Source organism: Conger conger, chromosome 1 (genome assembly GCF_963514075.1).
Source record: "Conger conger chromosome 1, fConCon1.1, whole genome shotgun sequence".
NCBI lineage: Eukaryota > Metazoa > Chordata > Actinopteri > Anguilliformes > Congridae > Conger > Conger conger.
Genome location: NC_083760.1, coordinates 10,496,691 through 10,511,690, shown reverse-complemented (window position 1 = coordinate 10,511,690; position 15,000 = coordinate 10,496,691). Strand labels below are relative to the sequence as shown.

Below are 15,000 nucleotides of genomic sequence, written 5' to 3'. Positions count from 1 at the left end.
TAATGGTTTATTGTTAAAGACCCGCAATTAAAATTCTAATCACTATAATCTAATCCTCTAATCACTCTGCTACTGTGTGGATGGATCAATAGATTGTTTGGATTGCTGCGTCATTCTCCAATTCCCTTTACAGTCACAAAGAGGCTCTCCATCACTCGAAATTTAAATTAATTAAGCCCCCAGCAGATATGGAAGGACTGTCCCAGCTCCTTCACTTGCCCTGTCCTGCTTCCTCTTCTTCAGTTGATAATGTTAAATGGGGTTTGATACACCCTGGTTTTGAAGAGAAGCACAGTCAATCGGGAGTTTTGCATGCGTCTCCCAAACTCCTGTGTTGCTTGTCTGTCGGTGTTGCTTGTTTTTGCTGGTAATCTGCTGTTTGCTGTAATAAATTGAGTGTTTCTCTTTTCCTGATTGTTATCATTTCAGACAGCAGACGGATGGATTATAATTTCTGATGGTGGACAAATGTAATGCTTACAGATGCAATATAATGCTCTTTCTCTCTCTGTCTCTCCCTCCGTCCCTCTGTCTCTCTCTCCCTCCCTCTCTCTCTGTCTCTGTCTGGTCTGTGACATTCTATCTCTACCTGTCTTTTCCTCTCTCCCTCTGTCTCTCTATCTCTCTCTCTCTTCCTCCCTCTCTGTCTCTCTCCCCGTCTTTCTGGTCTGTCTCATTCTCCCTCTACCTCTGTATTTTTCTCTCCCTCCCTCTCACTTCCTCTTTCCCTCCCTCTCTCCCCCTCCCCCTTTCTCCCTCTCCCTCCCTCTCTCCCCCTCCCTCCCTCTCTCCCCCTCCCTCCCTCTCTCCCTCTCTCACCCTCCTTCTCTCTCCTTCTCTCCCTCCCTCTCTCTCCTCCTCCCTCTCCCTCCCTCTCTCTCCCTCCCTCTCTCCCTCTCCCTCCCTCCCTCCTCCTCCTCCCTCGCTCTCTCTCCCTCCCTCTCTCTCCCTCTCTCCCCCTCTCTCTCTCTCTCTCTCTCTCTCTCAGTGAAGCACTCAAAGTCCTTCATCCTCTCGCCCGAGGAGGAGTCGTCCCTGGAGGAGCTGAAGGAGAGCGCACGGCGCTACACCTGTGACAGCTCCTTCAGAGAGAGGGTGTTCTCCCGCATCATCTCCCGCAAGGACCCGGGGAAGGCCGAGGGCTGAGGGCTCTGCTGCGTGAGCCCCACTCTGCGGACCACACACTGAGCCCCACTCTTAGTTTTTTACCACTCTTTTTCCAGTTTGGACCATCTTTAGATTTTTACCACAATCTAGGGAGGATTTAGTTCACAGCGCATAGCTATGAGCAGGCATAGGAGGAATGGAAAGGAAGTTGGGAATTATTATTTCTAATATTTACCTCGTATATATACATTAAACTTTCTAAATTATTTATTGTCTAACTTGCCTTTATAAGTGTTTCTCCTGCAAATGAGCTGTGGTAATTATGTGGATGTCCATTTTGTTTTTGTACTAGAGAGTACTACTACCAGATGACTGATGTAACCGTAAAAGAACAACCGCAAATCAGTTTCAGAAACTACCATGTCATACTGCAAGAAAGTGAAAGAATCCATCATGTCATGTTGTAACTGAATGCCATATATAGTCCAATTACTTTTGGTCCCCATGAAATGGGGGAAACTGTGTATAAAAAGGGCTGCAATTCCTACAAGGGTAATTTAATGTGGATATAAATATCCTCAAATTAACACTGACGGCCTATATTTTAACCTTATATTCACTGTTTCATTTTTAATCCAATTTACTGGAGTACAAAGCCAAAACAAAACATTGTCACTGTCCAAGGACTTATGGACTGCACTGTATATTCAGTTGTGATGTGATACCTTCTAAGGGCTTGAGAATTATATAAATGTATGGGACTCCAATTTGCCAATCTATGCAAGTAAAAGTAATCATCCATGTACTATACAAATAAACATTCAGCATCCAAATGAAGTTATTCTGTGGTTATCTGTGTCGTTCCTTATTTTGTTGCAAATCCATTATTGTATTTCTTCTTCAAAGACAGGGTATAGTTAAACTTCTGACTGTGAAAACGTACTCTTACCCCCCCCAGAGATATTCCAAAAGAAGTCGAGCAAGCTAAATTTCAATTGTTTGATAGAATCTACTGTAAAATGTAATGCATTTTCTAGAACCCACCTCTGTCCTATGGAGCAGTCCTTTTTTTATGTGTCAACAAAGACAAAGATTGGGTGGGTGTATCTTTCTGAACCCCGGTGGCTCGGCTTGTTTGAAGGACACCCGCAGATACGGAATCGCATTATTAAGAGGCACAGCCAATGACAATGTAGCTAAACAATGAAAAACATTTTATTCGTGTCCTTCTTTGTTGAGACATGTTGTCGTATTAACGGCGTTTGACTTCTAAAAATGAGCAATGCAAATGACAGGTGAAATGGTACAGCTCAGACATGCCCGTCGGGTGATCTCAATCGCTGCGTCGGCTTCATTCTGCTCCGACCGGGCACAGACACACAGGAAGTCTGGATGACGACCACGACGTCGCCGAACGCGATGGAATGGAACGGTGATTTCTGCATGTGTCACTGCCACGAGCCCCGTCTGGAGGACGGCAGAAGGAGTGCCGACAACTGTAGTCGTGAAATTGTGAGCCTATTTATTTCACGTTGAATGAATGTCACTGCGCGTCTGGATGGTCTACACTATGGCTGGCTACTGCTGTGGAACTGGAGCGGAGGCAGAAACTCTGCTGGCTGTAGAGCGCTCCGGAGCACGTGGAACAGAAGCGGGATCTTCTCCTTCTTCAAGTGCACTGTGGCATGCTGGGAAAGAAAATGAGAGACGAGAGGTGAGAACACGGACTATAACTCACTGCGAGAAAAGATAACGTGAAAGCAGCGTGTGGCCTAGCAGCTAAGTTACATGTTTGCGCCTCGGCGTAGCCACGATAAGATCCGCACAACTGCTCTGCCCTTGAGCAAGGCCCTCAACCCCGCATCTTTATCTTTTAAACCAGGGGCGATTGTCCCCTGCTTGGTCTTATGAACTGTAAGTCGCTTCGGATAAAAGTGTCAGCTGAATAACAGATTATAATTATAAAGCAGTTTTATGATTACTGAGACGGATTAAGAAAGGTGGGGGGCCGCTGTTTAAATTCACAATGCCATTTGTGAAACGTGTGTCTTGGTTTCCCTGATAGCCAAAGATGCTCCAATTACAATCAATGTTTATTCACCGGCCAGTAGGCCAAAATCGATTGTGTATCTACTGTAGGTATCAAACGTAAGTCAGCGGGTCCCAAGCTTCTGATTTTTGTTGTACCCACAATTGCAATTCCTATTCTATCTTTAAATTGTTTCTTAATTAGGTGCTTATTAATTATTATTATTATTAACCATCTTAAGCCACATTATGTCAGAAATAGCAATGCGTGCCATGAGGGGAATACAAGTAACATTGTTCACATTGTGCTCATATTGCAAACAATTACATAAAAAGAGCTAACAGAATGATATAATTGATCACTTTCAAAACTGAGGTGAATCAATTAGAGGTGAATTAGAAAATATTTACCCGTTTTCAAATTTAATTCGATAAGTATTGTACCCCCCACTCAAACTTCTCAAACTCAAAATAATTGGTATATTTAAAGTGTAATTTATATTACTGATAGGTTTTCCGCAGTCTATTTTGTACAGAGCCAGTCCAGTCTCACTGCTAAAAAAACCTGACCTCACGTGTACAAGAACTGAGTCTGTCCCGTTGGCCAGACAGGGTGATGTATTTGGGAATATTTCATAAGAGCCGGCTTACAAGGAGCCATGTCCTGGAATGTGCATAGAGCATTAGGCCAGAGCATCTGTTACAGGCGGGATACTCATTTGATCACAGACAGGCTTTTAAGATGCTCATCTGAGCTAGCCTTCTGTCTCTATCAGATGGAGTTTAACCCAATATTCGCAATCCGCCCCACCCCCCTCTCTCTCTCTCTCACATTTCCTGGATCTCTTGTGTATCCAGCCCTAGCTAGTTTAATAACGTTCGGCTCCAGCCCCCTTTCTTATTTCCATGGCAACAGCAGCATATGAAGGCACAGTTCTCTGTATGTGCCGGTGTTCGTTCATATTCGAATCGGGCCGACTGTTGGATTTGTACCTGTCTATTCTCGTTTTTGTGGATTGAGAGTGAGAGAGTGTGTTTTGGGGGTATTATTTTAAGCGGTTAATCTGTCATTTTTTTGAAATATGTATTTATTAAATTATTTATTTTGTTGCTGAGCAGTATCTGGAGCAGCACCATGACGGACACGGCTGCCTGAGTCTGTATGCGTTTGTGAGTCTGTGCTGTTTCCACTGGCGGAAGGTTATTGACCTTTCGGTTATCTTTGTAAATCTCTTTTCTGATTCCATCATTAATCTCGTGATTTTCAGAGTGAGAATCCGTTTCCATCTGCCGGCGTAACGCCAGCTGACGTTCCTCTACACCAGGGATCGCCGACTCATGGTCCTCTAGGGCCGAGATCTGCTTGTTTTCCACCCTCCCTTTAACAGGGAGTCAGGTGTGAAGACGGTCTGGCTAATCAGAGCACTAGTTACCCGAGAGAAAAGAACCAGGGCTGGATATGGATTCAAGGACCAGAGTTGTTGATCCCTGCTCTAGACCAACACGATAAATCCCTGAGAGACACACCACAGAGCTCTGCCCATTTCAAAACTGCAACTAAAGAAGGAAATGCTCTTAACGTCCTTGAAATTTGGCATTGAACCATCATTTATTCAACCTCCACCCTCCAATCTCCCTCAACAAACAAGCAAAAACATTCAAACTTGAGCACTTCAGCAAGGTCGAGTAGTGACTGGCACATACCTGAGCTAGCTCCGCAGTGTGGCTGAACACGGTGTCACTGGGAGAAGAGCTGGCTCTGTTTGGACCGGTTCTGGCTCAAACCTCTCTGTCGGGAGTGGACGGCCACTGCTGAAGTCCCCCCTGCCCCCCCGCCCACCCCCACCCCACCCACGCCCCCCCTCCCAGCAGCAGAGGTTCATTAGCGGCGGTGGTGGCGGTGCACTGAATTCGGGGTGTTCTGCTGATGTCAGTCCTGCACTGTCAGCACGTTTCTGACGAGCGAAAACCAGCTCTCTAACTGCGTCTTCGGGGGCCCTTATGCACAGATAGACCCGCTCTGTCCGTTGGCTTATAAACAATCAGCCATTTTCTTTTTCTTTTCCTTTTTTTTTTTTTTACATTTAAAGAAAAGCCAAGTGCAGTTGTCATGGAGCCCAGCTTCCTGGTTGACAAAGACGCTTTTTCTGTGTGAAGCAGACTGGCTTTGGTGGCGATGGCCGGGGTCGCAGTACTGAAATGATGCCACTGAAGTCCTCCCACGTTTACAAATGGGAAAAAAAAGAAAGAAAGAAAAACCCCAAGGCTTGTCGCCAGCTCTGCCTCGTCAACTGTGCGTTCGTCTTCAGCGTGCCAAGTTCAGCTCCTCCAAACTATCCGTCAGAATAGAAACCCCGCAGAGAGAGAGGGACGACGCACACACATACAAAAAACCCCTCGTCAGCAGGAGAACCCTCCCCCTCACTCTCGTTTTCCTGAAATGGTCCGGTTGGCTTCATGATGGACGCAGTCACGTTGAAGCCAAACACTCCCAGATAGTATCGATGGAATGGCAGTCTAAAGGCTTAAGATGGAGGTGATCACGAGGGTGGGGGGGAACAAGTGTCTCGATATGAAATGTAATCCTACGAGAGACGAGGAAACCAGCCGTAGCGTGAAGGCGTGGCCGAAACGGAGCGGGCCGCAGTAACGGCCATGCCCAGCAGGGGGAGTCTGGGAGCAGTAGGCTTCCCGGGGGGGGGGGATGGAGGGGGGGGAAACTACTTCTCGTCCAGGCTGGCCTTCAGCTGGGCCTCCAGGGCCATCTTGTCGAAGGTGCGCACATTGGTCTCCTCGCGCACGCGGTCCCGCACGTGGAAGGAGGCGCGCGCCACCGACCGGGCGCTCTCCAGCACCGCCCTCTTCTCCCGGAAGATCTGCTCGCTCTTCTCCAGCTTGCGCTCGATGGACTGCAGCAGCTCCGCCCGTCGCTGCTGCTCCTCCTCCTCCACCCGCTGGCGGTTCAGCCGCTGGAGCCGCTCCTTCTCCTGCCTGCTCTGCACCGCCCGCTGGGCCTTCTCCTTGGCCTTCTCCTCGGCCACCTGGGCCGCCTGCAGCGCCCGGCGCTCCGCCTCCCGCGCCCGCGCCTCCACCTGCTCCTGCTGCTGCCGCTCCCGCCTCTCGGCCGCCCGCCGCGCCTTCTGGATCTGCTGCTCCTCGCGGCGCGCCTTCTCCCGCTGCTCCCTCTCGCGCCGCTCCACGATCTGCTCGTAGTTCTCCGAGGAGCGGCTCAGCTTCTCCTCCATGGACCGGCGGGCCGCCTGCCGCTCCTCCTCCTCGCGGCGGGCGATCTCCTTCAGCAGGGCGGCGTGCCGCCGCTTCTCCGCCCGGTTGAGGCCGCGCCGCTCCTCCTGGCCCTGGTGCTCGCGCTCCTGCTTCTTCAGCTCGGCCATGGAGAGCTTCTCCCGCAGCAGCTGCTGCTCCTGGTCCAGCACGGCCGCCCGCTCGTCCTCCAGCGCCCGCAGGTTCTGCTCCTGCAGCTGCTTCCGCTGCCGCTCCTCCTGGGCCGCCTGGCGCAGCTTCTGCTGCCTGCCGCGCTCCTGCTGCTCCGCCAGCTCCCGCCAGCGGCCCTCGCTCTCCTCCGCCTGCCGCAGCTTGGCGGCGGCCGCCTGCCGCTCCTGCTGGGTGAGGCGGCGCTGGCGGCTGGACACCTGCGAGTGCCACGCCCGCTGGCAGTGCTGCAGGCCGCGCTGCTTCTCCCGCTCCTCCCGCTCCCGCCGGAGCTCCTCCAGACGCCGCTCGCTGTCCCACTGCAGGTGCGCCACGTAGCGCGTCTGGCTCATGATGTCCTCCTCCTGGTGCTTGGCCAGCATCAGCGCCGCGATCTTGCGGTCGCGCTCCGACACCGACTTCAGGCCCCGGCGCTTCACCTCCTTGACGATGCGCTCCACCTTCTGCGTGGTCTGCAGCGAGTGGCTGAGGTCGCCCAGGCTCAGGCTGCGGCCCATCAGGGAGTTGAAGGCCGCCACGGTGCGGGTGCGGGGGCTGGAGGCCTTGGCCCAGCGCTCGTGCTCCCGCGGGCCCTCCCAGCTGTAGGAGGAGGAGGCGCCCGACTCCGAGGAGGTGCAGGTGGTGGTGGTGGTGGTGGTGGTGGTGGAGGAGCAGGTGGTGTGTCGCCTCCTCTGCAGGGACTCCAGGGAGTGGCTCTTCCCCCGTTTCCTGGCCCGGCAGGATGGGAGGCCGTTGGTGTGAGCGAGTGCGGCGGCCGAGAGGCCGTTGGCGGCCGACGACGAGGTCGTGCCGGCAACCGTGGCGTTCGGAGCCCTGGAGACCGGCTTTGGGGTCGACCTGGGGAACGTGTTGGCGGATTTGGAGCCCCTGGTGGCCGAATGTCCCGGGACAGGTTTGACGGTGGGGCTCTTTGACATTGAGGCGGCTGAGGAGGACAGGGACGGGGGCAGAGTTTTCGACTGCGGCTCAGACGTCACGGGGAGCGCTGCTACTTTGCCGTTACTGCTGACGGCGGGCTTCGCGGATGCAGCCGAGCTCACGGCGACTGCTGCAGGAGGCTGACCTGAGCTTTTCGGGATGTTTTTAGATGGTTGTCCTGGGTCACCGAGGCCAGATTTCGAGGCCTGGCCAGAGCCGGCCAACCCTGGGGAACCTTCCGGAGGACTGGCTGAGGTGCCACCACCACCACCACCACCACCGCCGCCGGCGGTTAAATTCATAATCAGCCTCTTCTCCTCCTTGACGATCTTCTCCCGCTCCTCGCGGCACTGCCTGAGCTTGGCGTGCCGGTCGCGCTCGTACACCTCGAACAGCCCGGTGGCCACGCGCATGGAGCGGCCGGGCGCCTCGCGGGCGAAGTCGGCCAGCGGGCGGGGCAGCAGCTCCACGGGCTTCACCCCGCAGCGGGCGCAGGCCTCCAGCGAGCGGGGGCTGGTCAGCACGTAGCGGCTGCCCTCCGCCGCCGGCGAGTCGAAGTTGTACAGGTCCAGGTGCAGTTTGGGGGACTGCTCGCGCTCCCGGCCCTGCGGGGGTTGGCCCTGTGGGGGCGGCGGCGGCCCTTGGACGGGCGGCGAGGGTTGCGGGGACGGAGAGGCGCCCAGGCCGCTCTCCCCGGCCCCCTCCTCCTCCTCCTCCTCCACCACGGCCCCCGCGCCCTCGCTCCCATTCTGCTCGGGTATGCACGGCGCTTCTGAGGCCGCGCTGGGCGTCTCGAACCCCGGGCCTTTGCCTTTGCCCTGCTCCTCTGCTCCTGACGGGTCAACCATGGCTGGCTGTGAGAGGGAGAGAGAGAGATAGGGAAGGGAGATTCATTAGTGGAACAGCACATAAAAATATTAAAGAATTGAGGACGATTTAAAAAATCCGACTGGATTACATTGTGCGGCTCTGAGCTTAAAACTGCTGCAGTCCGGGGGCGAGGAGGCTGCTGCTGGTGCAACTCCAGCACACGCATGCATATTTCATGCACTGTCTGTTTGCGCGCGGCTCCGAATCCTCCCTGCTGCTCGCGTCGGATAATTACGTAAGACCGATCTGTGTGGTACAAGACAGGTTTTTTTCTTTACTCGGTCCTATAAATATTAATATCCACGGATGCCACGGTGTAGCTACAGTAAGCCGTTTTACGCCCCCACCCCTCACTTCGCTCACTCTCATACGCACATATGTTTTCTCTCCATAATGTAGGCCTACGCTTATTTAAGATTTCAATTTCAGCTGCTTGACAGTAGCCTAATAACTTTCGACAATTAAATTAAAAACGAAAACGACCTAAACACATAGCGACTCGTTCTGCATCGTTCTGATGCTGCTAAGATGCTCAGTGTTTATGTAAATACATGTAATCCTCCTATATAGCAGCAGAAGGCTGCTTTCATTCCAGTCTCGTTTCGAAGCGAATGCAGGTGCGTCTTACTCCTAAAATGATATGAAATGACGGGCTACACGCGATAGCATGCGAGAAACGACTGACCTTCCCAGTCGGCGACTGTTTTCAGAACCAATGCTTTGTTCCAAGCGTGTCCCGATATTGTCCCCTCCGCACTATGCATAATATCAGGTTGCAGAACAAAGTCTTCGGCCGTCGACCCAGCAGTTAGATACGACAGTCTCAGCCACACCGACGAAGCAAACGGCTGCCCTGTTTTTTTGGCCGAATAATCTCCCCAAACAGAGTCCTTCTAGTAAGATCGGTTGGTATTGCATTCGGTGGGCTGAACCTGCTTGGCGTCGGCTCTCATCACCGTCCTGTATACCCGCAGCACTTGCATCACTCCTGAACAAGCATCCTAGCCCCGCCTCCTTGCCACCAGATACTAAGAATACCGTCAATGTCGCCTTTGTCTGGTTTCATTTGCTCGATTGATGCTCAGCCGCTCACGTATGCAATCGGATACTTTAATGAATAGCCCGTTAAATAACGCTTACGGAAATGCACCCGGTTTTATTTTATTTTTTTCGAGAACTCGTTATTGTTCCAAAACGTCGCAAGCGTGTTCTATCGCGGCATTTACCAGCGTCTGGTGTCATTGCAACGGCAATATGCGAGTACACCGGCCTATATAAATACCATCACAAGTACACAAGCCAACTCACTGCAAGAGTTGCTCTAAAGCAACTGAGAATTTTAAACAATCTAAGATGAAAATTTGATTCGTTCTTATTATTTTTTACTATTCAAAGCTCACTTTTAAGACAATGTTTTATTATTAGAATTATTATTACTACTAGTACTACTACTACTAAAAAATAAATAAATAAATAAATAATAATAATAATAATAATAATAATAATAATAATAATAATAATAGGAATTTTAGTAAACAGTGTTTTAAAAGTGAGCTTTGAATAAACCACGTTAGGTCCCAGCACCAGTCTTATTAAGGGACACATTGCATTATATGTCGCACATTACCTGAATTCACCCGATATGGGAGGTTTTCTGTTCATTGTATTAATGTTATCACTGGTGTTGATATGATGCGGTATAGAAACCTACTACTCAAAATTTTTTTATTTTTTTATTCGCCAGAGATGCTTTGCAGAAGTCGAAGTAAAAAGCTAAAAATTAAACATTTAATTTCCTTTGTGAAAGATATAGACTGGAACATGGAGTTTTTTTTAAAGAAGCCGTTTTTACAAACTGCTGACCTATTTTTTCGGCGGAAAAGCAAAAACGTCACCGAATAAAAAAAATATTTGACAACATTATGACGAACTTATCGCGATGCTGTGGCCGATGTCTGTAGTCGTTTGTTTTTACTATTTCCATCGCTCAAAGACTAGCAGCTGTGATGAACGTAGACGTACACTAGAGGGTGCTGTATGCACATACTATTCACTGTCGTATTCGTAGCGGATAATGAATTACTATTTGCAACGAGATCCACGACTAAATGATGAGCAAGAATACTTTATATTTGCTCACTGCACTTTATTAGACAACGCGAAATGGGCATATTGTCCGACAAAGTATCCATAATCTTTTTTTTCTTCCATACAGAGATAGCAGTGGTGAGAGTAAACTTGTGTCAGGTAGGGTGTTTTTTTTAAGGTGGGGTATTAACAAACTACTCCAAGATTAACTTAACCTAAAGAAAGTGAGGATGAGAGTGACTACAGAACTGCTTGGTGTTGCCAGAGAGCTGTGTAATTTCTCAACCATTTACAGTGATGTATAAAAGACTTTGTATCCACAAGAGATGATCTGAGATTCCTTTCGAGAAGTATTTTTTTCTCAGAGCCTGGTTTCAATGTGTGCGTCAGAAGGATCACTTACTGGAATACACACTCCAAGATTGTTATTTTCTTCAGAGAGAGAGAGAGAGAGAGAGAGAGCAAGAACTTTGCCAAGAATTGTGCCAAGGAATACCGGTTAATGTTTCTTGTTAAACACTATGTAATTATATGACAGTTGTTCCAGTAATTATTTTAAAAAAGGAAATAGTAAGGAATGGACCCCCTACACACACACACACACACACACACACACACGCACATACACTCCACAAACTGAATCACTTATAATGAAATTTCAACTATGCCAAAATGATAAATATTTTTGAAACCCAGTGAGTATTTTTCCATTGCTGAAGATTTTTGTTTATGTTGAAAAAGCAAAAGTTCTCCACTCTTGCCGAACTCCTCAGGGCAAAGATAGTGTTATTGTTCAGAGTCTATTTGTGAAATATTTCTGCATCATGAAGCAGACAAAGCCTTACTTTTGCACAAATCAATTTGCAGTAATTGAGGTTATATATTCATAATGGGAAGCATAAGGCTGTTGTATAAAACCTGATTTCTTATTATTACATGGGGCGAAGCTACACTGGCATAAATGTAACTGGGGCATATTTCTAGCATATTTTCCCCACTTGACTTGATCAGAAGTGGCAAAGAGGTCGTAAATTGACCATACGCTGCCCAGCAAATATCATTATAGCACCAGGATGCCTTTATCCAAAGCGCTATACAATTGATGCTTCTCCATTCACCCATAAACACACTCACACACTGATGGCGATTGGCTGCCATGCAAGGCCCCGACCAGCTCATCAGGAGCATTTTGGGGTTAGGTGTCTTGCCGAGTGACACTTCGACACAGCCCGGGCAGGGATCGAACCGGCAACCCTCCGACTGCCAGACGACTGCTCTTACTGCCTGAGCCATGTCGCCATGTGTTTTGCAGTGTTATGTCTCAGAAAGAGAGAGGAAAAAATGAGCACAAATGTTCAATTGGATGAGTCTTGCAATTCAGATGCTAGCCTCACTTGCTGTATTAATATACATTTATATTATATATCCATCCTTCTCACACACTTTACAGGGGGTGACATGGCTCAGACAGTAAGAGCAGTCGTCTCATTGGCTCAGGCAGTAAGACCAGTCGTCTCATTGGCTCAGGCAGTAAGAGCAGTCGTCTGGCAGTTGGAGGGTTGCTGGTTCGATCCCCTGCCTGGGCTGTGTCGAAGTGTCCCTGAGCAAGACGCCTAACCCCGAAATGCTCCTGACGAGCTGGTCGGTGCCTTGCATGGCAGCCAATCGGCGTCAGTGTGTGAGTGTGTGAGTGTGTGAGTGTGTGAGTGTGTGAGTGTGTGAGTGTGTGTATGAATGGGTGAATGAGAAGCATCAATTGCACAGCGCTTTGGATAAAGGCGCTATATAAATGCCAACCATTTACACCTGCCTCTAACCATTTCTTCATACCCACACCTCTAACGTCCTGATTTCTCCATATTCGTCCTTGAGTCCCTTATCTGCTTCAATGTGAGTGCCTTCACAGGGAAGGGGGAGGGATAAACAGTGTTGTGGTTTGAGGCTGTTTGTTGCTGCAATTTTTCTCTTGACCGTTAGAAGTCTAAAAATTACATATTGTACCTTTAACACTGATATTCACCCGTTCTGTTACCCGTTCTGCAGAGATCTGTAGTAACACTCCACACACGTAGGCTTCATTGAAACTTTAAGCTATAGTAGTCTTGTGTAGACCGGCATAGTAGCCAGTCCAGCAATGAATTCATATTTTACATTACACGGCATATGATCTTCATTTCCTTGTCTGTAATTAGGCGGCTGTGTATAAAGGCCCAGCTCAGATGTCCTTAAACTAGCATGGTTCCTACCAACCAAATAACAAGGCAATGATCAACAATTTTATACACCGGCCAAAAGGGTGCTAATGCGAGGATTTCATCAGGGTTGTCAAGTGGACACCTTCCTTCATATATGAAGGGGGGTGATATGTCACTGTCTCCCCCAAATCTACATTGCCAACACCCATAGGACTCCAAAGCAATGTCAAAAGCCTACCATCTAGCAACATAAAAGCCACAGTTTCCCCAAGCAACTCAAAGCTCATCTTATGGGCGGAGGACCTGTCACAGATGGACCGACTGAATCTGTAAATATAAGCGCTGATATTTCACCACTAAGCAGTCTCTCTCTCTGTCCCTCTTTGCTTTCAGGAAGAATCAGATTCAGAATCAGAGTTGTCCTCCAGCGGGACTTTGAATGGGTTTGAACGGGACGAGGGCAGAGAGAGAGAGGAGAGGAGAGGGGAGAAGGTGGTGGGATTCACAGCGCTGACCCGCTAAACTCTTAACCCGGAGCGGGGAACAGTGCGAGTTTAATTGGCCCCGCCCGACAGCCCTATCTGTGGAGCAGGGGGTAAGTGACCAGAAGGAACTTGCTGGCACACTCGTTAGGAGAGCAGGTGGGTCTGGGAAGGGGGGGGGGGGGGGCGTTCCTGCACAGTTCACTGCTGCGGGGGTATGTATGCCCCTCCGTCCTGGGCTAGGGGGGTCACCGAGAGTTTAGTCTCCGCTGGGCAGACCGGGGAGTCCTTCGCCTGGCTGTCTATGCTGCTCCGTGCCCCTGTGCAGGGGTAGAATAGCTTTTTTTACTCAGGGCGACATTGGCTCAGGTGGTAAGAGGTGAGCAAGACGCCTACAATCCCCTGGATCCAGTAGGGAAGAGCAGGCAAACTGCTGAACTAGTCTCTGAACTACTGTCGTCTTATGGCTGGGATAAGCAACTTGTGGTGCTTGAGGGCCACGCATCCCCTTTACCTGGGAGTCAGGTGTGAAGCCTGGTCAATCAGTAGTGCTAATTACCTGGGAGAAAGGAAAAGGAGAGCTGGATTTGGATTTGAAGACCTGAGTGTGTGCTTTGGTTCTTTAGCAGTTCCTTTCATTCTGCATGATTTGCCCTTGTCATCACTCTGATACAAGTCAGTCATGGACTCATCTGTCCACTAGACCTTTTTCCAGAACTCTGTAGGCTCTTTTAGGTACTACTTAGCGAACTGTAACCTGGCCATCCTGTTTTTACAGCTAACTAGCGGTTTGCATCTTGTAGTTTAGTCTCTGTAGATCTATTTGTGAAGTCTTCGGTGGAGAGTAGAGTAGAGAGTAAATGTAATGTAGTCATAGACACATCCTCCTGAAGAGTGTTAGGTGTTTGGGGGCTTTGGTCATCAACTGTAGATAACTTCCTTGGCCTACCAGCTCTTTTGCAATTACTGAGCTCAGTGGTGCTCTGTTTCTTCACAATGACGTTCCAAACAATACATTTTGGTAAGCCCATTGTTTGACAGTTTTTTTCTTATTTCTCCAGACTCATAATGGGTCCCTCCAAAGGCAATAAAAAGCCAGGAATCAAGACTAGATACTGGAAGCTTTCTTATATCTGCACAAAGGAGTTGATTGAATACACCTGACTAAGCAGAAACAGCCGAGAACCAACTATCCAATTATTTTTGTACAGTTGGTAGAAGAAGGACAGTTGGTATACTGCGTATAAGAAGGGATGTAATTCTACCCAGACCACCTGATATACTGTAGATGTATAATACCCTCAAATTCTTTTACCTTTTTCGCTCATTGCTTCATTTCAAACCCAATGTGCAGGAGCGCGGAGCCTAAAGGACAGAAAGTGCACCGCTGTCCAAATACTTATGCACTGCACCGTACTTACTCGCGGCGCGTTGGCGGAGCCCAGGCGAAGACGGTCCGCCGTTTGTCGAGGCGTCGGCTCAGATGTAAACCCAGCCGGCCCCTTCCCCCGCGGAGCGGGGGGGGGACACGGGACGCTGAGCAGTGTGTGGCGGCCCTCCGCCTCTCACTCGCTCCCCGGTGCCTTACACAGGTGGGCACACTTAATTGCTTATTACGAGGCTCCTGCTAGCCTCGCGGGCGTGAGTGTGTGTGAGAGGGTCAGCGCGGCTGTGTGTGTGTGTGTGTGTGTGAGTGAGCGAACATGTGTGTGTGTGTGTGTGTGTGTGGTCTGTTAATTAATGTGGCGGTATGAGCCTCAGAGGCCCGGCGGACATTAAACAGGCATCTCTGTTGATGATTACAGCATAATGCCGTGATTCACAGCCACATTGATTGCAGCTGGCAAAGTGTGGCCGACCGC

At 49.6% G+C, this 15,000-nt stretch overlaps 2 protein-coding genes and 1 long non-coding RNA gene across 3 annotated transcripts in view; 1 reads left to right on the top strand and 2 right to left on the bottom strand.

Moving 5' to 3' along the window:
* The window catches only part of plekhd1 (pleckstrin homology domain containing, family D (with coiled-coil domains) member 1), a 12,951-nt gene extending 11,011 nt beyond the window's left edge, over positions 1 to 1,940 (top strand). Inside the window, exon 13 of the mRNA XM_061222701.1 lies at positions 989 to 1,940. Within this exon, the coding sequence (XP_061078685.1) occupies positions 989 to 1,146 (158 nt within the window). The 3' untranslated portion in view covers positions 1,147 to 1,940. The remainder of the gene's footprint in view (positions 1 to 988) is intronic.
* A 360-nt stretch (positions 1,941 to 2,300) lies between these two features.
* Positions 2,301 to 4,973, bottom strand: LOC133113235 (uncharacterized). Its single transcript, XR_009705507.1, has 2 exons — positions 4,840 to 4,973; positions 2,301 to 2,795 (listed from the first exon to the last, which is right to left on the bottom strand). It is a non-coding gene; the product is annotated as an uncharacterized LOC133113235 (long non-coding RNA).
* A 32-nt stretch (positions 4,974 to 5,005) lies between these two features.
* Positions 5,006 to 9,372, bottom strand: ccdc177 (coiled-coil domain containing 177). The gene is made up of 2 exons (XM_061222585.1): positions 9,059 to 9,372; positions 5,006 to 8,357 (listed from the first exon to the last, which is right to left on the bottom strand). Exon 2 carries the CDS (start codon positions 8,349 to 8,351, stop codon positions 5,856 to 5,858), a length of 2,496 nt encoding a protein of 831 aa, XP_061078569.1. The 5' UTR covers positions 8,352 to 8,357; positions 9,059 to 9,372; the 3' UTR covers positions 5,006 to 5,855.
* Between the last annotated feature and the right edge of the window lie 5,628 nt (positions 9,373 to 15,000).

Bases quoted from the DNA above. Each gene is read 5' to 3' on its own strand.
- ccdc177 (XM_061222585.1), bottom strand. From the start codon at position 8,351: ATGGTTGACCCGTCAGGAGCAGAGGAGCAGGGCAAAGGCAAAGGCCCG.